Source organism: Macaca thibetana, chromosome 1 (assembly GCF_024542745.1).
Source record: "Macaca thibetana thibetana isolate TM-01 chromosome 1, ASM2454274v1, whole genome shotgun sequence".
Lineage (NCBI taxonomy): Eukaryota > Metazoa > Chordata > Mammalia > Primates > Cercopithecidae > Macaca > Macaca thibetana.
In genome coordinates, this window is record NC_065578.1 from 47,321,973 (window position 1) to 47,348,359 (window position 26,387).

Here is a 26,387-nt window from a genome sequence, read left to right on the forward strand (position 1 = left end):
CCAAAGACCACCAAGGTGGCACATCTACGAGTTTGCAAGAGCCACAGCATTAATGGGCTTGGGGTACACCTTAAAATAGATATGCTACAGTGAACAAAGACTTAGATAACATTATCCAAATTCCTCTGAATACATGGAAAGCTTTCTCAAGAAGACCTGGTACACACAAGCCCAGACTGTGAAGATTACAGAAGATACCTACCTTTCCAATGCCCAGACACTGACAAACATCTACAAGCATCAAGACAATCCAGAAAGTATTAGTTTTTCCCATACTGTTAATAAAGACATACCCAAGACTGGGTAATTTATAAAGGAAAGAGGTTTAATTGACTCAGTTTCACATGGCTGGGGAGGCCTCACAATCATGGTGGAAGGCAAAGGGGAAGCAAGACACATCTTGATGGCAGACAAGAGAGCTTGTGTAGGGAAATTCCTCTTTATAAAACAATCACATCTTGTAAGATTTACTATTATGAGAACAGCACAGGAAAAACCCACCCGTAGGATTCAATTATATCCCACTGGGTTCCTCTCATGACATGTGAGGATTGTTAAAATTCAAGGTGATATTTGGGTGGGGGAAACAGAGCTAAACCATATCACAGAAGAACATGACTTTTCCTTCATGGAGAAACAGAGATATGTGACTTTTCAGACAGAGAACTCAAAATAGCTGTTTTGAAGAAACTCAAAGAAATTTAACGTAACACAGAAAAAAAAATTCAGAATTCTATCAGATAAATGTAACAAGGAGATTAAAATAATTTTTAAAAATGGAGCAGAAATTCTGAAGCTGAAAAATGCAGTTGTCATACTAAAGAATCAGAGTCTATTAATAGCAGAATTGATCAAGCAGAAGAAAAAATTAGTTAACTTGAAGACTGCTGAATTCTACCAAACATTTAAAGAACTAATACTAATTATACTCAAAGTATTCCGAAAAACTTCTAAACTCAAGACCAGTATTATGCTGATACCAAAACAAGACAATGACAAATAAAAAAGAATTACAGGTCAATGTCTCTGATGAATATTGATGAAAAAAATACTTAACAAAATATTAGCAAATCAAATTCAACAACACATTAAAATGGTTATTCATCATGACCAAGTGGGATATATTCAGGGATGAAAGAATCATTTAACATACATAAATCAATCAATGTAATACATCATATCAATAGAATAAAGGGAAAAAGCATTTGATAAAAAAACTAAATATAGAAAGAACATACATCAATGTAATAAAAGCCATATACAACAGACCCATAGCTAGTATCATACTGAATGGGGAATAACTGAAAGCCTTTTCTCTAAGATCCGGAACACAACCAGGATGCCCATTGTCACTACTGTTATTTAAGATAGTACTGGAAATTCTATCTAGAACAATCAAACACAGGAAGAAAACAAAGGGCATCCAAACAGGAAAGGACGAAGCCAAATTATCCTAGTTTGCAGATGATACAATCTAATGTTTGGAAAAACCTAAAGACTCTACCACAAACCTATTAGAACCAATAAATTCAGTAAAGTTGCAGGATACAAAATCAATATATAAAAATCAATAGCATTGCTATATGCCAAACAGTGAACAATCTGAAAACAAAATCAAGAAAGTAATCCCATTAACAATAGCTACACATAAAATAAAATAGCTAGAAATAAATTAACTTAACCAAAGAAGTGAAAGATCTCTCTGATGAAAAGCATAAATTGTTGATTCAAGTAATTGGAAAGGACACTGTTAAAAAATAAAAAGGAAAGGTGTTTCATGTTCATGGTTTGGAATAATGAATATTGTTAAAGTGTTTATGCTATCCAAAGCAATCTACATATTTAATGCAATTGTTATTTAAACACCAATAAGAAAGGCCAGATGTGGTGGCTCATGCCTGTACTCCCAGCACTTTGGGAGGCCAAGGTGGGTGGATCACTTGCGGTTAGGAGTTTGAGACCAGCTTGGCCAATACAGTGAAACCCTATCTCTACTAAAAATACAAAAATCAGCTGGGCATGGTGGCAGGTATCTGTAATCTCAGCTACTCAGGAGGCTGAGGCAGGAGAATCACTTGAACCCAGGGGACAAATGTAAAAACCAATGACATTCTTCACAGAAATAGTAAAAACAATGCTAATATTTATATGGAACCACAAAGACCCAGAATAGCCAAAGCTATCCTAAGCAAAAAGAACAAAACTGGAGGAATCACAATACCTTATTTCAAATTGTGCTACAGAGCTATAGTAACCAAAATGACATGGTACTAGTATAAACACAGGTCCATAAACTAATGGAACAGAATAGAGAACCCAGTTAAATAACCATGCATCTACAGTGAGCTCATTTTTGACAAAGGTGTGCAGAACACACATTGGAGAAAAGACAAGCTTGTTCAATAAATGGTGCCAAGAATACTGGATATACATATGCAGAAGAATGAAACTAGATCCCTATTTCTCTCAATATACAAAAATCCAATTAAAATGGATTAAAGACTTACATCTAAGACCTCAACCTATAAAATTACTAAATTAAAACATCAAGGAATCTCTCCATTACATTGGAGTGAGCAAAAACTTCTTGAGTAATACCCCACAGGTATAAGCAACCAAAGCAAAAGTGAACAAATGGGATTACATCAAGTTAAAAAGCTTCTGCACAGCAAGGGAAGCAATCAAAATAGTGAAGACACAACCCACAGAATGGGAGAAAATATCTGCAAACTATTCATTTGACAAGGGATTAATAACCAGAATATATATATTAAAAGACAACTCTATAAAAAGAATTTTAATAATCTGATTAAAAAAACTGGAAAAAGACCTCAATAGACATTTCCAAAAGAAGATATAAGAATAGTAAATAGGTATGTGAAAAGATGCTCAACATAATTGACCATCAGAGAAAGGCAAATCAGAACTACAATGAAATATCATGTCACTCCAGGTGCTGGAGAGGATGTGGAAAATTGGAAAACCTCATACACTGTTGGTGGGAATGTAAATTAGTACAACCACTATGGAGAACAGTTTGAAGGTTCTTCAAAATGTTAAAAGTAGGAAGTCAAATTGTCTCTGTTTGCAGATGACATGATTGTATATTTGGAAAACCCCATCATCTCAGCCTAAAATCTCCTAAATTGATAAGCAACTTCAGCAAAGTCTCAGGATACAAAATCAATCTGCAAAAATCATAAGCATTCCTATACACCAATAATAGACAAATAGCCAAATCATGAGTGAACTCCTATTCACAATTGCTACAGAAAGAATAAAATACCTAGAAATCCAACTTACAAGGGATGTGAAGGACCTCTTCAAGGAGAACTACAAACCACTGCTCAATGAAATAAGAGAGGACACAAACAAATGGAAAAACATTCCATGCTCAAGGATAGGAAGAGCCAATATTGTGAAAATGGCCATACTGCCCAAAGTTGTTTATAGATTCAATGCGATCCCCATCAAGCTACCAATGACTTTCTTCACAGAATTGGAAAAAACTACTTTAAAATTCATATGGAACCAAAAAAGAGCCCTCATTGCCAAGACAATCATAAGCAAAAAGAACAAAGCTGGAGGCATCACATTACCTGACTTCAAACTATACTACAAGGCCACAGTAACCAAAACAGCATGGTGCTGGTATCAAAACAGATATATAGACCAATGCAACAGAATGGAGGTCTCAGAATTAACCTCACACATATAAAACCATCTGATCTTTGACAAACCTGACAAAAACAAGAAATGGGGAAAGGATTCCCTATTTAATAAATGGTGTTGGGAAAACTGGCTAGCCATGTGCAGAAAACTGAATACACCTTATGCAAAAACTAACTCAAGATGGATTACAGACTTAAACCTAAGACCTAAAACCACAAAACCCTAGAAGAAAACCTAGGCAATACCATTCAGGACATAGGCATGGGCAAAGACTTCATGTCTAAAACACCAACAGCAATGGCAACAAAAGCCAAAATTGACAAATGGTATCTAATTAAACTAAAGAGCTTCTGTACAGCAAAAGAAAATATCATCAGAGTGAACAGGCAACCTACAGAATGGGGGAAAATTTTTGCAGTCTATCCATCTGACAAAGGGCTAATATCCAGAATTTACAAGGAACTTAAACAAATTTACAAGAAAACAAACAACCTCCTCAAAAAGTTGCCAAAGGATATGAACAGACACTTCTCAAAAGAAGACACTTATACAGCCAACAAACATATGAAAAAAAGCTCATCATCACTGGTCATCAGAGTAATGCAAATTAAAACCACAATGAGATACCATCTCACACCAGTTGAAATGATGATCATTAAAAAGTCAGGAAACAACAGATGCTGGAGAGGATGTGGAGAAATAGGAACGCTTTTACACTGTTGGTGGGAGTGTAAATTAGTTCAACCATTGTGGAAGACAGTGTGGCGATTCCTCAAGGATCTAGAACTAGAAATACAATTTGACCCAGCCATCCCATTACTGGGTATATACCCAAAGGATTATAAATCATTCTACTGTAAAGACACATGCATGTGTATGTTTACTGCGGCACTATTCACAATAGCAAAAACTTGGAACTAACCCAAATGTCCATCAGTGATAGATTGGATACAGAGAATGTGGCACATATACACCAAGGAATACTAGGCAGCCATTAACAAGGATGCATTTGTGTCCTTTGCAGGGACATGGATGAAGCTGGAAAACATCATTCTCAGCAAACTAACACAGGAACAGAAAACCAAACACTGCACGTTCTCACTCATAAGTGGGAATTGAACAATGAGAACACATGGACACAGGGAGGGGAACATCACATACTGGGGCCTGTTGGGAGGTGGGGGGTTGGGGGAGTGATAGCATTAGGAGAAATACCTAATGTAGGTGATGGGTTGATGGGTGCAGCAAGTCACCATGGCATGTGTATACCTATGTAACAAAGCTGCAAGTTCTGCACATGTACCCCAGAACTTAAAGTACATGTATAAAAAATAGAGCTACCATAGGATCCAGCAATTCTCCTGCTAGGTATATACCCAAAAGAAAGGAAATCAGTATATTGAAGAAATATGCACTGCCAGGTTTATTTCAGCACTTTTCACAGTAGCTAAGATTTGGAAGCAACCTACATGGCCATCAACAGACAAATGGATAATGAAAATGTGACACATACACAAAAAGGAATACTATTTAGCTATAAAAAGAAAGAGATTCTGTCATTTGCAACAACATAGATGGTATTGGAGGTTATTATGCTAAGCGAAATAAACCAGGTGCAGAAAGACAACTTCACATTTAATGGCCTCGTTGCCTGGGGTGGCATCCGAAGTTTTTGGTCTCCTGACTGAATAAATCAAGGATGTGGACACATGAAAGGTGAGGTTAGAGCAGAAATTTAATAGGTGAAAGAAAGATAACAGCCTCTTGCTGCAGAGAGGGGTCCCTAAAAGGGTTGCCATTCCACAGTGAAATGCAAGGGTTTTTATAAATGAGCTAGTGGGAGGGGGTATCTTAGCTATATAGGACAAGAAAAACCATTTAGGATTAGGTGTGCCATCTGCATGGAGTGTGAATATCTGGCAGCCCCTGTCCCGACCTTTTATTACCCCGGCAGGTCCTTGGCCTGAGCTACTTCATGTAGCTTATCTCTTTCCTACTGTGCATGTGCTAGAAAAGGGGAGGTGGTGCCCTCATGTTTCACATGCTTGGCCCCAGGTAATCCTTTCTACTGGTGCAACTGCAGGCATCCCCCTGAACAAGATTCCAGCTTCCTTATCTATGTTTGCAGCCTGATCTTCCACACTGCTCTTTTTTAGAAGAGAAGTTCTGCCAAGGACTCTTTGCCTTGTCTGCCTAGTTAGTTTCTTTCTACTTCCTCTCTCAACGTGTTCTCACTTATCTGTGGGAGCTAAAAATATTTAAAAAATTGAAATCAGTGAGATAGAAAGTAGAAAGATGGTTACTAAAGGCTGGAAATAGTAGTTGCTGGTGGAGTGGAGAAGGAGGGATGGTTAATGAGTGCAAAGTAATAGTTAGAAAGAATAAATAAGACCTGGTATTTACTAGCACATCTGGTTAACCTTAGTAAAAACAAATTTAAAAACCCACAAAACTTAATTGTATATTTAAAAATAACTAGCATAGCATAATTGATTTGTTTAAAACATAAAGAATAAATGCTTAAAGTAATGGATATACTATATACCCTGACATGAATATTACACATTTTATGCCTGTATCAATATGTCTTATGTAATTCATAGCTATATATACCTACTATGTACCCACAATATTTAAAATTTAAAAACTAAAAAGAAGCCTTAGCCATAAAAGTGAAAGATCTCTACAATAAACACTATAAAACACTGATGCAAGAAATAGAAGAGGACACCAAAAAATGGAAAGATATTTCATGTTTATGGTTTGGAAGAGTGAATATTGTTATAATGTCCATACTACCCAATACAATCTGCAGATTGAATATAATTTCTATCAAAATACCAATGACATTTTTTTCACAGAAGTAGAAGAAGCAATACCAAAATTTATATGAAACTACAAAACACCCAGAATAACCAAAGCCATCCTGAGCAAAGAGGTAAAAAACTGGAGGCATCACATTACCTGACTTCAAATTATACTACAAAGCTATAGTAACCAAAACAGCATGATACTGGCATAGAGACAGACACATAGACAGAGAAAACAAAATAGAGAACCCAGAAAGAAATCCATACATCTACAGCAAACTCATTTTTGTTGAAGTTGCCAAGATGATACATTGGGGAAAGGACAGTATCCTTAATAAATGGTGCTGAGAAAACTGGATATCCATATGGAGAAGAATGAAATTAGACTCCTATCTCTCAAAATATACAAAAATAAAATAAAATGGACTGAAGACTTACTTCAAACTATGAAATTACTACAAGAAACATTGGAGAAACTCTGCAAAATTCTAACAACTCAATAAGAAAAAATCTAATAATCTGATTAAAAAATGAAAAAAAATCTAAATATCTATTTCTCAAAAGAAGACATCCAAATGGCAAAAAGGTATATAAAAAGACATCCAAATGGCAAAAAGCTCAGCATCAGCTCATCAGAGAAATGCAAATGAAAACTACAATGAGATGTAATCTCACTCCAGTTAAAATGGCCTTTATCCAAAAGACCATTGGCAAGGATGTGGAGAAAAAGAAATTCTCATACACTGTTGGTGGAAATGTAAATGAGTACAATCACTATGGAGAACAGTGTGGAGGTTCCTCAATTAAGTGAAAATAGAATTACTACTGTATGATCCAGGAATTCCACTGCTAGGTATATACCTCAAAGAAAAGATATCATTATATGGAAAAGATATCTGGACTCTCATTTCTATTGCAGTGCTGTTCACAATAGTAGATAAATTTGGAAGCAACCTAAGCGACCATCAACAGAGAAATGGATAATGAAAATGTGGCACATATACACAAGGGAGCACTATTCAGCCATAAAAACAAAGAGATTCTGTCATTTGAAACAATGCTGGTAGAATTGGAGGTCATTATGTTAAGTGAAATAAGCCAGGCACAGAAAGACAAATTTCCAATGCTCTCACTTATCTGTAGGAGCTAAAAATAGCAAAACAATTGCACTCGTGGCGATAGAGAGTAGAATGGCAATTACCGGAGTCTAGGGAGATTAGCCAGGAAGGGGAGATAACATGAGGATGGCTAATGGTTATGAAAATATAGTCAGAATGAATAAGATCTAGTATTTGATAGCACAGCTGGGTAGCTGGTCAACAATAATTTATTGCACATTTAAAAGTAATCAAAGGAGTATAATTAGGTATAATTTTATTGTAACACAAAGAAATTATAAATATTTGGGGCAATGGATACCTCATTTACCCAAATGTGATTATTATTGATAGTATGCCTGTATAAAAACATTTCATGTAACCCATAAATATATACATCTACTATGTACCCACAAAACTTAAGAATATATAAAAAACATAATGATTAAAAGCAGTTTTTGTTTAAAAGAATGGAAAAACAAACACCTGGAAAATAGCAGCTGTATGTTTTGTTAATATTTGAAATTATATAGAAATCATAATTACCATTGATATAAAAAAGATTATTATATTATTGTAATGGAAGTCAATGTTTTCAATTTAACCATTCTGGTAATTATGTAGTGCTGTCTTAATACTTGTGTCTTAATTTGTAATTTTGTGATCACTATATATATAGTCTAGTATAAAACATAGAGAAAAGCAATATATTTAGGCATAATGTACTTTTCTAACTCAGTGCAAAGTTAATCCAAGGCAATGTATAAATGTCTACATGAGACTTTAATATAATAAGATATTAGAATTTAATCAAAACTTCAGGGAAGAATAAGTTTGGTGTGAAACTAACACCTTGGGGAAGGATTTCCAGAGAAGGTTAGATTTGAATTGGAATTTTGAGAGTTAATCCTTTGGGTTTAAAATATAAGAGAGAATAAACTAGGAGGGACATATGGTGATTCTAAGGAATAGAGTTATCGCAAATATGGCTTGTTTTTAAGCAATCTTGCTTCTCTTTTAACTTCTTGGTAATTTGAAAAGTTCCTATGTGAGATCTGCATGATTGAATCAGAACTAAGAACACACTAATGAAATTCTCTGAATGACAAAGTTAAATAAATTGTGGAGACTAAAGTGCTGAGTTCAGCAGATTCTCATGGTTTTTGGAAGTCACAGAAATGTTCACTTATTGGTGTATTATCTCTGTAAATGCTTTGCTTTCATATAGGACTAATTTTATTATAAGAATGTTTCATTAAATTAAAAAGAGTAATTGAAAAGGATTTTTATAAGATTATAAAGGTACACAAATTATTCATTTATTTTATAAGCTTGAAACAATTATAGTCCATAAACTAATTAACATATTGATTTTATGTATATAATATATATTATAAGACTGATATAATATCAGCTGTTATACATATATTTTGAGAATAATAAATAATGTATTAAGGTAAGAAAAATATTCAAAAGCACTTAAGCAATATGTTTTACAAATATTTAATCCCATTTTATAGGTTGATTGATTGTTATTTTATTGATTGTTTCTTTTGCTGTGCAGATTTTTACTTTGATGTAGACCTACTTGTTTGTTATTGTTACCTGTACTTTTGGTGCCAAATCCAAAAAAAAAAAAATCATTGTTAAGACCACTGTCAAGAAGCCTTTTCTTTATGTTTTCTTTTAGGAATGCCACAGTTTCAGGTCTTACCTTTAAGTGTTTAATCCACTTTGCATTGACTTTTGTGGATGATGTAAGAAGAGAAGTGTCCAACTTCATTTTTCATATATGGATATTCAGTTTTCCCAGGACCATTTACTGAAGAGTCTATCTTTCCTCTATTGTGTGTTCTTGATGTCTGTATCAAAACTTATTTCACAATATATGTATGGATTAATTTTGGGACTTTGTATTTTGTTCTATTGGTCTGCATGTCTGCTTTTATGACAGCATGATGCTGTTTTGATTACTATAGCTTTGTAACATAGTTTGAAATCAGAAAGTTTAATGATGCCAGCTTTGTATTTCTTGCTCAAGCTTGCGTTAGCTGTTCAGTGTCTTTTGTGGTTCCATACAAATTTTAGTTTTTTTTTTTTTTTGTAAAAAACACCATTGGAATTTTGATAAGGATTTAACTAAATCTGTAAATCACTTTGGGTAGTATGGCTATTTTCACAACATTAAATCTTCCAATTCATGAACATGTGATATCCTTCCATTTATTTGTGCCTTCTATAACTTGTTTCATCAATGTGTTATAGTTTTCAGTGTACAGATTTTTCATCTCCTTACATAATTTTATTCCTATGTATGTTTTTTTTCAACTTTTATTTTACATTCAGGGGTACATGTGCAGGTTTGCTACATAGGCAAACTCATGTCATGGGGGTTTGTTGGACAGACTATTTCATCACCCAGGTACTAAGCCTAGTACCCAAGATTTATTGTTCTGTTCCTCTCCCTCCTTCCACCCTCCATCCTTAAGTAAGCCCCAGTATGTGTTTCATGAGTTCTCATAATTTAGCTCCTGCATTTGTTTGCTAAAGATAATAGACTTCAGCTCCATCAATGTACCTACAAAAGACATGATTTTTTAATGACTGTATAGTATTCCATGGTGTATGCATACCACATTTTTATTATCCCATCTGTCATTGATGAGCATTTAGGTTGATTATATCTCTTTGCTATTGTGAATGGTGCTGCAGTGAACATTTGCATACATGTGTCTTCTTGGTAGAATAATTTATATTCCTCTGGGTATATATCCAGTAATGGAAATGCTGGATCAAATGGTAGTTCTTATTTTAGCTCTTTGAGAAATTACTACACTGCTTTCCACAATGGTTGAAATAATTTACACTCCCGCCAACAGTATATAAGTGTTTCTTTTTCTTTGCAACTTTGCCAGCACCTGTTATTTTTTGACTTTTTAATAATTGTGTTCTGACTAATGTAAGATGATATCTCATTGTGGTTTGAATTTCTCTAACGATAAGTGATGTTGAGCATTTTTCATATGATTGTTGGCCACATGTATGTCTTTTTTTGCAAAGCGTCTGTTAGAGTCCTTTGCCCACTGTGTAATAATTTTTTTTCTTTTAAACTTGTTTAAGTCCCATATAGATAATGGATATTAGACCTTTGTCAGATGCATAGTTTGCAAAAATTTTCTCCCATTCTGTAGGTTGTCTGTTCACTCTGTTGACAGTTTCCTTTACTGTGCAGAAGCTCTTTAGTTTAATTATATCCCAATTTTTGCTTTTGTTGAAATTGTCCTTTGCCTCTTTATCATATAACCTTTGTCTATTCCTATGTCCAGATTGGTATTGCTTGGATTGTCTTCCAGGATTTTCATAGTTTTGGATTTTACATTTAAGTCTTTAATCCATCTTGAGTAATTTTTGTATGTGGTGTAAAAAAAGAGTCCCAGTTTCAGTCTTCTGTAAATGGCTACCCAGTTATCCCAGCACCGTTTATTGAAGAGGAAATCCATTGTTTGTTTTATTCAGCTTTGTTGAAGATTAGATGGCCTCATTTCTGAGTTCTCTGTTTTTGTACCAGTACCATGCTTTTTTGGTTATTGTAGTGCTATAGTATATTTTGATATTGGGTAGCATGATGCCTCTAGCATTGTTCTTTTTGCTTAGAGTTGCCTTGGCTATTCAGGCTCTTTTTTGAGTCATATGAATTTTAAAATTGTTTTTGCTAGTTCTGTGAAGAATGTCAATGGTAGTTTAATAGGAATAGCACTGAATCTGTAAATTACTTTTGGCAGTATTGCCATTTTAATGATATTGGGAATTCTACCTCAGGGAGATGTAACACTGCTACTAGTAGCTGGCTGGAGTTCCAAGCCAATGAGTCTTACCCTGTGAGGTGTGATGGAAGCGGAACCCGCAGATCATTGCTGCTCAGCCCCTGGATTCAGTCCCTTTCCTAGGGGTATATAAAGTGATCTAACCTCCCACTTTGCCAGAATTGCAGCAACTTGTGCTGGAAAGTCCTGCTATTTAAGCCTTCTGGGGAGCCTTACACTGTTTGTGGGAGTGTAAATTAATTCAGCCCTTGTGGAAGATAGTGTGGTAATTCCTCAAAGACCCAGAGCTAAAAATACCATTTAACCCAGCAATCTCATTACTTGGTATAAACCCAAAGGACTATAAATAATTATATTATGAAGATGCATCCATGTGTATAGTCATTGCAGCACTGTTCACAATAGGAAAAGCATGGAATCAACCCAAATGTTAATCAATGACAGGCTAGATAAAGATAATGTGTTACCATGAAATACTATGCAGCCATAAAAAGGAAGAAGTTTGCATATCCTTTGCAGGGACATGGATAAAGTTGGAAGCAATTATCCTCAGGAGACTAATGCAGGAACAGAAAACGAACCACCACATGTTCTCATGTATAAGTGAGAGCTGAATGATGAGAACACGTGGAGGGGAACAACACACAATGGGGCCTGTCAGAGGGTGGGGGATGGGAGGAGGGCGAACATCAGGAACAATAGCTAATGGATGCTGGGCTTAACTTCTAGGTGGTGGGATGATCTGTGTAGCAAACCACAATGGCACATTTTGTTGTTGTTGTTGTTGTTGTTTGTTTTTGAGATGGAGTCTTGCACTCTCGCCAGGCTGGAGTGCAGTGGTGCGATCTTGACTTACTGAAACCTCCGCCTCCCGGGTTAAAGCGATTCTCCTGCCTGGGCCTCCCAAATAGCTGGGACTACAGGCACGGCCGCCACATCCAGCTAATTTTTGTATTTTTAGTAGAGATGGGTTTCACCATGTTGGCCAGGATGGTCTCAATCTCTCGACCTCGTGATCTGCCCACCGTGGCCTCCCAAAGTGCTGGGATAACAGGCGTGAGTCACCGCACCCGGCTGGCATATGTTTAATCTATGTAACAAACCTGTACATACTACACACGTACCCCTGAGCTTAAAAGTTGAAGAAAAAAAGTACTTCTCAAAAATGTGGGATTGGAGTATCACATTAGAAACTCAGAGGAGGACATTAATTCAGAAATTTTGGAACAGAAATAAACTAGAAATTGATACCATCCATTTAATAAAGACCTCTAGATGACAGCCCTGGTTTCCAAATTAAAATAAAATGTAAAAAATACCTACAAACAATGTTAAAAAGAAATGGGGTAAATAACACAAAAGATAATGAAATATAAGAGAACAGTTAATAATAGACAACTATTCAAAACTATTATCCTGATGAGGGAGTCTGTTTTATGGACAAAGATAAATGAATAGAATTGACTTAAAATATTGGAAATTACACTACATCAATAATCAGGTAACCTTTAAAAAGCAGGTGACACAAATTGTTGCCAAAGTTGTATATTTGGGATTTGGGGTAGAGCGGGTATGAAATATTAGTAACTGTATTCTGAAGTATAATTATAGTGAATATGTTTCTGTTACTTCAAGTTTCTCAAAAAAACATACAGAATTGTCTCTTAAGTAGATTACAGACTAGTTCATTTAAAACAACTTTTAAAAATAAAATCATAACAGATTTTCAGTTATATACATTTTTGAAGAGAATAAAAAAAGAGTAAGCTTCCTAAATTATTTGACAAAGTTGGTATACATTAACATGCAGACCTGTCAAATAGAGCACAAAAAATACAACTTTGAAATTTATGTAAGAATTCTTCATATTAGTAAGTAGAATTTAAAATCACGTAAAAATTTGCTTCTAGTCCAATCAGGTAGAACAAAATGGTACTTTAATATTATAAAATGTATTAGCATAACAAGATGCAGCAATAGTTCCAATGAGAAACACAATGATAATAAACCCAATTGACACTGTTAAAGTTATTACATACATTTCAAATCCATTTCTAATTCAAAAGTTAATCAGAAATAAAATGTCTGTTTAACATCAGAAATATTAACTCTGAAAAAGAAGGCATATTAGAAATATTTATTTTCATGGCCAGAGAGAATATTAGTCTTTCTTTATGCATAACCGTAAGATGAGTCCTACAGTACATGTCCTCATTACATAACTATGAATTAAACCTAAGGAACTATGCTCAAAAGAGCTGGTCCCTTTTGTTTGATCCTTGCTTTTTCTGGCACACTTGAAATTGCAAAGGCCCATATGGGTAAGAGTCATACCTGAACTTGGTGCTATCAGCTGAAGGAGATTCGTAACAATTAAATATCTGAAAGAAGATAGTCCTGCAGTTTCCATTACACCTGTGATAAGAAAAGAGGCAAGTTCAGAAACAGTGAGAACAGAAGTAATATGTCACAGATATCAGGTATCTCCACATCTCTCTGCAGTGAGTAACTGTCAGAGAGAGATGCCAGATAAAATGTAGAACCTCCAGCTGAATTTCAGATAAGCAATGCATAATATTTTAGTGTCAATATTTCTTGTACACTATTTAGCATCATATAATTTTTATTTTCTAAATCTGGCAACCCTACTTGTAAGAATATTCATATAATGAATGTCATAATAAAATATGATAAAAATTACCACGTCCAGCCAGAGGCTTCTTTCCCATTGAAGGATTTCTTCCTCCCAAGCTAGACGTCATTTGTCTTCTGGTGTTGTAAACTTCATCAGATGACCTGCTTCTTCAGAGAAAGTGGCAGCAGGTCTAGGGAATAGGCCCTGTTCTCCAAAGCCTTAGGAGCCTACACACCTGCCACTTTTAGTTACATTTAGGTTCAAAGAAAAGTTTGAAGACAGATTTAACTTTATTATTTTGGCGGGATGGATCAAGTGGCCACTTTACAAGAGACTATGCCTTTCTTTTCTTTAGTTGTTGCAATTCCACTGAATTTTCTTCTGAAGAAGAACTCACAATTAGAGATAGATGTATGGCTCTATTTGGCCATTTAGAACAAAGGGAGAAATAGAATTGTATATTTCACTCTAACATGAAGATTTTTCATTGGTTCTATAATGTTTTGGCTTTTAATTTAGCAGACAAGTGTGATCATTATCTATTTATTCTTCAAAAAAGAGATTTGATAGATATCAGGGTTATAGAGAAGTGGACAGACACTCGGATGGTAACAATAATGTGAAAATGCCACACTATGCACGACGGCAGGTCTTGTAACCCTGGAGAGCAATGCACTTTGCAGTATCATGGCAGGGAGAAAGTCCACAAAATGAGGCTTTACTAGTGAGGTGGTGTCTACATTTTGAAGGATGAGGTGGTCATTTCATACAGTGTAAAGGGAATAAAAACATACACCAGATTCAATATGCAGAAACCTTACTGGACAAGGAGAATTGAGGAATGTGTGTGTCTAGTAAGATTAAAGAGTGAGGCAGAGAAGGGCTTCATGTGCTAGGGTAATGAATTTAGTGTTTTTCCTCTATGATCGGAGGCAGTATGCATAGTGGTTAAAAGCAAGATCCTGCTAAGTTTAAATTTTGTCTTTACTATTTAGTTGTATGAACTTAGGCATGTTACTAAAACTCTGTGACTATTTTTTCAGCTGTAAATAAGGGATACTAATTTCTTCCTCATTCTGTTTACTATTGGAGTTGATGAAGATGTTATATGTAAAGTGGTCATAATGGTGCCCAATAAGTACTATAATAAGAAGTTTACTATAAATAACTTAAGAACTATAAAGTATTAATATTCTCAACAGTTTTAGTATATTGTAGTTTAGTGTTTAAGAGTGATAAAAAGCCAAGGCTTTGAAACCAGACTCAATCATTACTCTACTACTTAAGAGCTGTGTGACCTTGATTATCTATGTAACCACTCTGCCTCTGTTAACTATCAGAAAAGCAGTTAGTAAGAGTATATATGCCATAGTATTAAATTAATATAAAATGTTCAGATAAAAAAGTAAATCATAACAAATTCTCAATAAATGTTATCTTTGGCAATTAATAAAAAATGTAAAATCATGGCCAACTCTATCCAGATGTACACATTTGAAATGTCATTCTGTAAGCTAGACAGAGGACAGAGACAGAAATGCCGCTGGCAAGCTGCCATAAATATTCCAGCTCACATGGGTGATGTTAGAGAAGGAATGCAAGATCATGCTATGAGATACAACAATTGTGCAACCGCCACCACGAAAGAATGTAAGATATGGTGGAGATGTATTTTCACATGACTCCTGGGTTTCTGGTATGTGTAACTGGGTGTGTCATTAGTCATGACAAGAATCTTGGGAAGAAATGTGTTTGAGCTTTGGATGGGTCAAATTTTAGGTTTCTATGCAATTGTTTTTCTTTATCATATTGAATTTTGTACACACAAACTCATTTGTAATTGTTGAGGTACGTGACTGCACCATTAGATTTTTAAGTCATCAAATATAGGAACTATATTTCCTAATCTCAGAATATGTTATGATATCCTGCCGTGTGTCTAGATATGTGCTGTATAGCTCATGCTTACTCCACCAGATCTAATCTCGATTCTTCTCTGCCCCAATCTGTTTACCAGAAAGCTATGCTCTAAGGATTACAGTAATCAGTACCCCTCCCTCTGGCTTCTGGTAAAATTTGCAAGCATGAATATTAAGCAGGAGATTGCTGGAATGAAAGAAAGCAAGATGGGAGTATTTATTTTCTTAGCTCCCTCTTGCCGGATTGCTATGGTGAGCTGTATGCCCACCCAAAAGTCATAATTTCCATTAAAACAAAAAAGCCTCACCTTCTTCAGGTTTTAGTTACTACTTCCTGCCGCTGCTCCTATAGATTTGTGGGTGGTGACAGCCAGGATATGCGCTCTCCTCAGGATTTTATTTTAGCTTCAGGATATGCACTACTCCTCAGGGTTTCCCTACACCTTGCTCACACATTTGTAAACAATCTTTTATTTGAATGTTTTAAAAATTTAAGCATGACGTCTGTTTCTTTACTAGAGCCATGGCTGATACAGGAATCAGTATTGAAAGTGTGTCCTAGAAAGAAAGCCTTAAAATATGATTCTGATATTCATGAATGCATGATAGCCTCATGTATTTGAGAAGGGCACAGCTAACCTTTTTGCTGGAGGGAAATGAGCAAGGGCAATGTGTAGCATACCATGGTGCCAAATGTACTCAATTTGTCAATATTCGTGGTACAGGATTAACTAACTGCAAGTAAGGAGGAAGGCACAGAGAAGAAAAGAAAGTGACTTGATTGTTACAGCAAAAGTAGTAATTGTAAAGACCGTGGAGTCCTCTACTTTCTTCAGACTTCCCTAAAGATGGACTTAAAGAAAAGGGGAAATTAAAAGCTATGAATATACAATTGAGAACATGTTTGGAGAACCCAGAGGTCTCCACTGCAGCTTTAGAGGAGTCCTTCATCTTCTCTCTAGCCATAAGACATGCAGCAGAGGACTGAGTCCAGTGTCTGGTTTTAAAGATGGCAGAGTTGGAGCAACAACTAAATGCTCCCCCTCACAAAGTTTCTTAAGCTAAGTTCAAGGAATTGGAGGACAGTCTGGGACTTGAAGATATTGGGCAAGAACATACGGACACACATGGAGAAGCCACACATGGGATCAAAAGTGTAGATTTTCTTGCAATTGGGATGATTTGGCTATCACCTCTGCTGAGTATTCAGCTTTTAATTTTCAGAGAACTAGCAGGTTAGATGGTCAAGTCCATAATAAAAGAGATGTTAATTATTCTTGAAGGGATTGATACTTACTCTATCATTGGATCTGCCAGCAGTGCTTTTTAATGTACAACCAACCATGTACATACTCAATGCCCTTTTCACCCCATGGTATCCCATATGACATTGCCTCTCACCAAGAGAATCATTTTACAGCAAAGGAAGCACAGCAATGGGCTCAAGATCAGGAAAATCTCTAGTCTTACTACACGTTTGTGACCCAGATACACCTGACTTGATAGAAACTCATATATGCTTAGGTAGGACACTAGCCCTATGACATGTCGAATATGCCTTAAATTAATGGTTAAAAAATTGTGCCATTTCTCCTGTGGTAGAATGCACGGGGCTGGAAAATGTCACCTGGGAGGTAATACTCTCACTATGTGGCTTTATTACTTACTTGAAAAATTTTGCTTCCCTTCTTATATCTTCAACTTCAGTGTGGTTGGAGGTTCCAGGATCTCACAGTGAAATGTTTCCACCATGGAATACAGTTAATAATCTGATGAGTTAGAAGCTGAGACTGCCCTCTAGCCATTTTGAACTTCTCACATCACTGAACCAAGAGCCAGAAATATGGGCAACTGGAGAGCTGGGGAGATCGATCCAGAAGTCAAATAGTACCTTGACCAATAGTCCTGGCCTATAGACAACTGAAGCAACCCAATCAGTCAAGACAGTCAAAGGCTGAGGTCCACAGAAATAAAAATTTAAAGAACTCCATCAGGTTAAGAACCTCATCTAGCTGAGTTGCTGATTGAAGACATGCAGAACACAGTATGAGTGGTAGAAAAAGGCAGCTACAATTAGCCCATTTAGTGTTTTGTGACCAATTGTGTTGATAACAGCTATGCTTTATGTTTATTAACTATGGCTTTTTATTCATTTTACCAGAGATAACATGAATAACACTGGTGGTGACAGTCTAGGTTTCAGGTGTAAAATATGACAAAATTAATATTAACCATCAGGATATGGTAGCTTACAGGACTGGGGCTCCCATTTGGTAAGAATGCAAACTTTTCACTGAAGGACAAGACTAGAGTGTGGGCAAGACTCTTGCTAAGAGACAAAGGTGGTGGACATCTTCTTTGCCTATACACATCTCCAAAGGTAATTTGTAGCAAAATTGGAATGAAAGCCCAATATGGATGTTGGCAGGAATGAGGTTGTTATAGAAAATGCAGTCTTGAAATATTGCTATAGAGAACCCACAGATTTTAGTCTCTCAAATGAGACTCTTGATCTGATTGGGTATATGTTTCTCATTCCATATGTGGGTTTTAGAAGCTTTCAAATAATGATAAGTTAGTGTTTGACAGGCACAGAATTTCAGAGCGGGATGATGAAAAAGTTTGGAGATGAATGGTAGTAATGGCTGCACAGCAATGTGAATGCTACAGAATGGTATATTCAAAATGTTAAAAACTGTAACTTTTATGTTCTGTGTATTTTACCACAAAAATTTTCAAATGTTAAACAAAAAGACAAATATGCTATCAAAGGATTATGAAAGTTAATGTGTCAGTTGAATTCCTGACATATTCAGCTTGTCAGAAAAGTGAATCAGATCACAAAAGAAGATAAGCCTGTCTTTAACTAGGTATGATCACACCAATTTTTCTGAAATTATAGAGCACCCAATCCATCCCTTTTCTACTGTGTTTGTATTTGAAACAAAATCAAAGTGTTTCTGAGATAACTACTTTATCATTTGAGGATAGCTGACTAAAATACTTGCCATGAGTCTTTATGTCATCTTTTGAAAGCCAACAATTTCATAGATTTATGATTTTTAAACTCAACTCTCTCAAATGAGGTATTTCTCTTTCTCTTTATTTTTGTTAATCTCAGCTAGCTACACTAGATAAGAGGTATTCTAGTCACAAAGAATACTATGCAATGGGGACTAGTCTTACTACTGTGTGACTGAGGAATCAGCCCTATGAGCCCAACATTTGCTAGAACATAATGGTACAGAGTGAGTTCCCACTAATCCACACAGAAACATTGAGAAGGTTTTTCCATGAAGGTGACTAAGAGTTCTCAATGCATCTCATTCTTTGGAAATCTCAAATCTCATTAGTCTCCAAATACAGGTCTGTCAAGTCCCTGGAAATGTAGAATGGGGCTCCTCCCAGAAGGCACAAAGGAGAGGGAGGAATAGAAATGAAGACCATCAATGAAGAGAGAACTGTGTCCCTAAATCTTTCTAAATCTCCTCAGTTACTTGAGTCAGGTGATCCAGAGTCCACTCTCTGTTGTCCCTATAAAATGAGTTCCAGTCGAGTCACATGAATTTCAACCATGCTTCAGCAGTTTTCCTGTAGCCAGGGCAAGATATGCCAGAGTCAGATGGGGATCAAGCAAACTACCTACCAAACACCCTTCCTCTACCCTCAGACTCTGGGCACTTGATTATGCCAGCCTAATTCTTATGTTCCAGGCCAAGGGAAATTCCCAGGGGACTGGCTGCTTCAACCTGTGGGCAGAACTCTTTGTCGACTTCAGATTACACCTGGCAGTATGCACCTACTGACATGATATGCCACACTGAAGGAAAGCAAGACAGAATCTGATGTATATATTTAATGTAATTGGCATTGAACAAAAGAGCTATAATAAATTTATTTTGAATGTTATACCTGTACCTGGAGAGGAAAGAATGGGAGCCGTGGAAACACAAATAAAAGACACTAAATGAAGCATTCAAGGAAGGCTTTAAGGAGCTAATAATGGCTGAGAGGGGTCATGAAATAAAATTACCCGTTAGCCCAGTTAAGAAAAGGATTCAAGTAGTCTTTCCAAGTTGAGAAAGCAACACTTTGAAAGACACAGGAGAGAAGAAGGGGAACTCAGAAATTTTCAAGAAGTTTACTGTAGCTGGAATGGGAGTTAGGATGGAAGGGAAGGGTTAGAGGTGAGCTGAAGAGAGAAACAAAGATTAAATTATGAAGAGTGTAATTTTAAGAACTATATATGACATATACTTAAGTGTATATATTATTACTTAAGTCTCACATATGAAAGTATCTATTTATAGATAATATAGGTAATATAAATGCATAAATATATATAACATATAGCAATATACATAAGTACATATATAAACATGAACATGTCTCATATATTTATAAATGATTACACATGTTTATGGATCTATGTTTATGGAATTATATGTTCACATGCTTAGGTTTATGTGCATATTCCTGTGTGTATATATATACAATACATGTATATGTACAAATGATAACCCACCTGTATATGTACAACCATCCCTTAGTATGCTCAGGTGAATTGTTCCAGGATCCACAAGGTTGTCAAAATTTGAGGACACTCAAATCCCTTCTATAAAATAGCATAATATTTGCGTAGAACCTTTGCACATCTTCCCGTACATGATAAATCACCTCTAAATTACTCATAATACCCAAAACAATGTAAAATGTTATGTAAATAGTTGCTATACTTTATTAATTTTATTTGTATTATTTTTGTTGTATTGTTATTTTTATTTTTTGAATTGTTTTAACTTTTAGGTTCAGCGGTACATGTGCAGGTTTGTTATAAGGGTAAACTGCATATCATAGGGGTTTGGTTTATAGATTATTTTGTCACCCAGCTAATAAGCATAGTACTCAACAGAAAGTTTTCAGTCCTCTCCCTCCTCCCAACCACCACCCTCAAGTAGGCTCCATTGTTATTCCCTTCTTTCTCATGTGTTCTCATTGTTTAGCTCCCACTCATAAGTGAGAACATGCAGTATTTGCTTTTCTGTTCCTGTATTAGTTCACTTAGGATGAAGGCCTCCAGCTCCATCCATGTTGTTGCAAAGGGCATGATCTTGTTCTTCTTTATGGCTGCGTAGCATTCCATGGTGTATATGTACTACATTTTCTTTATCTAGTCAACCATTAATGGGCATTTAGGTTGATTCCATGTATTTGCTATTGGGAATAGTGTTGCGATGAACATCCACGTCCATGTTTCTTTATGGTAGAATGATTTATGCTTCTTTGGGTGTGTATACCTAATAATGGTATTGCTGGGTTGAATGGTAATTTTGCTTTAAACTCTTTGAGAAATCACCACACTGCTTTCCACAATGGCTGAACAATTCCCATATATATGAAATATTCTCATATGTTTGTGTATGTGTCTGTATAACCTGCAAAGAATACAATGAGAGCTTAAACTAAAATAGTAGCAAAGCAGATGATGTACAACTGATTTGGAATCTATTTAGGAAGTAGAACTGATAGAATGATGGAGTGGAAGGAAATGAGGAGTTGCAGGATGTCTCCCAGATTTCGGCATTTGACTGACCAGGCAAAGGGAGAGAGTATTATTTGAGCTACGGCTTCAGAGAAGAGCAACTTTTTAAAAGTGAGGGAAATAGGCCAGGCACAGTGGCTCATGCCTGTAATCCCAGAACTTTGGGAGACCGAGGTGGGCAGATCATGAGGTCAGGAGTTCTAGACCAGCCTGACCAACATGGTGAAACCCCGTCTCTACTAAAAATACAAAAATTAGCTGGGTGTGGTAGCACGCACCTGTAATCCCAGCTTCTCAGGAATCTGAAGCAGTAGAATCACTTGAACCTGGGAGACGGAGGTTGCAGTGAGCCGAGATCATGCCACTGCACTCCAGCCTGGGCGACAGGGCAAGACTATGTCTCAAAATAAATAAATAAATAAATAAATAAGGGCAAAATAATGTGGTGACTGTAAATGCGTAAGTTTGTTTTTTGTTTGTTTGTTTGTTTTTTGAGGCTGATTTGAAGGTACCTATGGAATCCTGTGTAGGTTATATTTAAGAGGCACTTTGATATGTCTGAAGCTTATGTATTATCTTTGATCCCCTCTTCCCTTTGGTTGTCCCAATACACGCTACACACTGAAGTCACAACCCTCAGGGTGTACAACACAATATCTCAGCTTCCTTCTTTCTTTCTTTGATGCACTTAGAACAAAGAAGCTGACTTCTTGCTTTTAAGCTTTTTGCTGCCATTCCCTTTAAGAAAACAGGCAGGTTAACCAAGTAACTGAGGTAGAGAAGTGAATTATTCTATAATATTAAAAAGTGCTTAGAGAACTGACCCCTGGTCTATACACCCTGATATGCTCTTAGAAGAGTCTCTGGAGTCTATGATAAAACTCTGCCATTTCTTCTAATTGCTTATGTTATGGAAAGAATGTCATTAAACTTCCTTTAACAGATTCCTTTGTCTATAATTATCCTTTATATGCAAAGCAGAAATGATGTTGGGGATTGTATCCTTAGGTGAAGCCTCTCAGAAGACAGTCTGAGAACTTCATAGGAGGACCTGGTCTCCCAAATATGAGAATGAATACTGAGAAATCTTGAGAAAACTCCCCAAAAATGACACACCTGAGATCTGACCATGTCAATAGAATGAAGTTTCAGTGCAGTCAAAATCCCTAAATCTAACCACTCATCTGAGTTCCTGAGTCTAGTATCTTTCTCATCTTCAATTATTTCAAGTAAAGCCCTTGTTGGGTGTAGGAGCTTGTGAGTGAATCTAACTTAGTGTCCAATACATACAGCCAAGCAAAATGGGTGCCAAGACAAGTGAAGAGACTCTGGAGAGAGATTACAAAGAATATCCACTGTCAGAGTCATGTTTACTGTGACTAAAACATATTTCAGTAAGATATCCCAAAACAGAACTAGAAGTGTCTATGCAGCTCAAGAGGCATTAATCCAGATAAATTATTGGAGTGTAGGTAACCCCGATTAAAATGTTTTTAACATAGTATGATTACTTTTACTCTGAAATTGTTATTACCTATAACTCTTTTTCTATCTCCTCAACACATCCACTCTGTACTTTTTGAAGGCCTCTATATCACATTCTCCACCCAGCCTACATATTTGAAAGTCATCAGGACTAGGTGTAGTGGCTCAAGCCTGTAATCCCAAAACTTGGTGAGGCCAAGGCAGGAGGATCACTTGAGCCCAGGAGTTTGAGACCAGCCTGGGCAATACAGTAAGACCCTTGTCTCTACAAAATAATAATAATAATAATAATAGCAGAATGTGGTGGCATGCACCTGTGGTCCTAATTACTTGGGAGGCTGAGGTGGCAGGATTGCTTGAGCCCAGGAGGTTGAGGCTGCAGTGAGTCATGATCGTGCCAGTGTGCTCCAGCCTGGATGACAGAGAAAGACCCTGTCTGAAAAAATAAACCAAAAGCAAAACAAAGCAAGGAAACAAAAAACAACCAAACTAATCTGTGGAATATTTCAGAACTACTTTGAAGGAGAGAATGCCACTAAATTTTTAAAAAAGTTTTCCCAGATGATTGCATTATGCAACCTAGGTTGAAAAGTATCCCTCTATACATAATGGTTTTCAGGGATTGTGATGTAGCAGGACGAGCTGAAGACAAAACCCCTCAGACACCGAGTTGAAGAAGGAAGGGTTTTATTCGGCCGACAGCATCAGCAAGACTCACGTCTCAAAAACTGAGCTCCCCAAATGAGCAATTCCTGTCCCTCTTAAGGGCTTACAACTCTAAGAGGGTCCACATGAGAGGGTCGTGATCAATTGAGCAAGCAGGGGGTACGTGACTGGGAGCTGCACGCACTGGTAATTAGAACAGAACAGAACAGGACAAGGATTTTCATAGTGCTTTTCCGTGCAATGTCTGTAATCTATAGCTAACATAAGCGATTAGGTTGGGGTCGATCTTTAACTACCAGGCCCAGGGTGTTTCACTGGGCTGTCTGCCTGTGGATTTCATTTCTGCCTTTTAGTTTTTACTTCTTCTTTCTTTGGAGGCAGAAATTGGGCATAAGACAATATGAGGGGTGATATCCCTTATTCCCCAACGTTGAGAACTTCACCCACTGGTGGGAGTTCTCACTTTGATTTTTACTACCCATGTCTTCTTGCAAGACAGATTGATAGTGATTCATATAGTACACTTGTGCTGAAGCATTTTGGTGAACTCAGGTAGTGATGAAGCTTTTTATCATTTGAAGAAGTACAGGTATCAAACAAGGGAGCAGTAAGCAAGTTCCTATTACTATTATGACTCCTATAATAAGAGTTTTAAATACTCCTAGTACTGGGAACCATTTTCCAAACATGGCCCCAGGATCAAATCCATGCCACACTTGCACGGGCACATGCGCCAGTTTTGTCATATCTCTATGTCTTCAACTACTTGCCCTTGATCAAATATATGTAGACAGCAATTAGTAAGGTTGAATGTCCTACAGACCCCACCTTCAGCTGCTAGCAAGTAGTCAAGAGCCAATCTATTTTGATAGATAGCGTTTCCCATCTGAGTTTCTTGCTAGTCCAGAATAGTCAAGGCTCTGCCAGTCTTATTAGTGATTATTTCTAAGACAGTTTGTAACCGTATGATTCGGTTGAGCATGTAAATAGGGGTCTGGTATCCCCATGAGCTGTCTTGTGCCCAAGTACCGGGCCCATAACATTGTATGATTCTCTAAGGGAGCCATTCATCATCTTTCCAATTTCCTATGGCTATGCTTCCCTTTTTGTGGGAAGCATAGACAGGGAAGCCCAGGAGTTCGTCTGTCTTTATGGGCAGTAGGAAGAAAGATGGTTTAATAGTGCCGATAACACAACTATCTGCCCACTGGTTGGGTAATCTGGTGTAAGCTCTATGTCCACATATCCAGTATAATCTAGTGGGGGCTGTCTAGTCCTGGTGGTACTCCAGGTGGGTCCACATGGTTTGCAACTTTGGGAATTTACTAAATTGAATTTTCTTAGTGTGGTTTGAACTCCACTAGGTGGCTGTTTTTGTAGTATTATTATACAGTTTTTGCCCAAGGCAGCTGAGTCTTCCCACAGGAAAGGTGAAGACCTTCCCCACTCTTGCTATACAGTATTGTCTAATGACTGAGGCTTTTAGGACCCAGAAGTTATCAGGGTGATTCTTTTGAGCTGGGAATTCATCAGGAACTGGGTCTGTAAGTACTAATTCTTGTGCTTCCCATGGCCATTGATTTCCCATTACAGTTCCTCCACATACATAACATGAAGTGACATTGAGAGACTGTGCTACATGCTTGGCTAATTGAAAAAACACATTTATTGTTTTTCCTGGAATTTCTGGTACTGGCACATTCAGTTCATCATAGACGGTTTGAAACACTGGCTCAGGAGAGCATTTATAAACTCCTCAAACCACGATATTTACTCAAGGATCCAGTCCAGCCCCATCAATTCCTATGGTTACACACTCCCCGTTTTTCCAGTGAGGATCAAGGGGGTTGGTTATTGCTAGTTCTAAGGGGTTACATTGACCACTGGTACAGGAAGGGCCACTTTTCCCTTTCTGAAGGTGGACAAAATCCTTTTCATTTTTTATCCAAGTAGCCTAAATGTCACAAGACCAGTATCTACATTCATTTCCACACAGTCCTAGTTCATGACAAATGTACTTATTTTCTGTCATATAGCCTCTTTCCTAAATAAGAGAACCACATCCTATTCCTAACATTACTATTAATGACAGCACAGGCATCAAACTTCAAGGTGACTTGTTTGGGCACCCCTTTTTCTTTTGTTTTGGCTAACACTTTACTCATATCATTTATGAGCCCTCGCCAGTCCTCAGTCCTTAATCTTATTTCAAGAACTGTGGTCATGGGGGGCTCAGATGGGTCATAACACACATCAAGTTGGTCATTTCCTGGGCTACATACCTTGTGTAGAATAGCATTATACAAACAAGTTCTTTTTAGAGTCCTGTACACTTATAATGACCATAAAATAATAGGATTGTAGCAACTTTTTGTCCTACCTCAGTGACTTGATGTATACACTGGGAACAGTCCTCAGTCTGAGGAAGGTCAGTTGAAGTCCTTATTGTACAAGTCCAAATTTTAAGGAAAATAGGTCCCGCAATCCGTTTTCTCAAGTTTCAGCCATGTGTGGACCAGTCCGGGTGTGACTGGAGCAGGGCTTGTCGTCTTCTTCAGAGTCACTTTGCAGGGGTTGGCGAAGCTGCTCCCGTCCACGTACGGCTCACAGTCTACTGATGTTCAAGGACGGTCTCGGAGGTTGGGCCCACTAGAATAAACTGAATCCAACACCTCTACACAGTTATGTTCAACTGGGCTCTCTGATACCAGGAGCAAGGTGGCGGGGTTTAGCATGT

At 36.9% G+C, this 26,387-nt stretch overlaps 2 protein-coding genes across 2 annotated transcripts in view; one reads left to right on the plus strand and one right to left on the minus strand.

Moving 5' to 3' along the window:
• LOC126961605 (putative selection and upkeep of intraepithelial T-cells protein 1 homolog) overlaps positions 1 to 9,643 on the plus strand; it is a 206,622-nt gene extending 196,979 nt beyond the window's left edge. Inside the window, exon 10 of the mRNA XM_050802162.1 lies at positions 9,270 to 9,643. Coding sequence (XP_050658119.1) covers positions 9,270 to 9,307 — 38 coding nt within the window. The 3' untranslated portion in view covers positions 9,308 to 9,643. The remainder of the gene's footprint in view (positions 1 to 9,269) is intronic.
• The window catches only part of LOC126961625 (selection and upkeep of intraepithelial T-cells protein 1), a 196,394-nt gene that overhangs the window by 107,277 nt on the left and 62,730 nt on the right, over positions 1 to 26,387 (minus strand). The gene's annotated exons all lie outside the window — the stretch shown is intronic.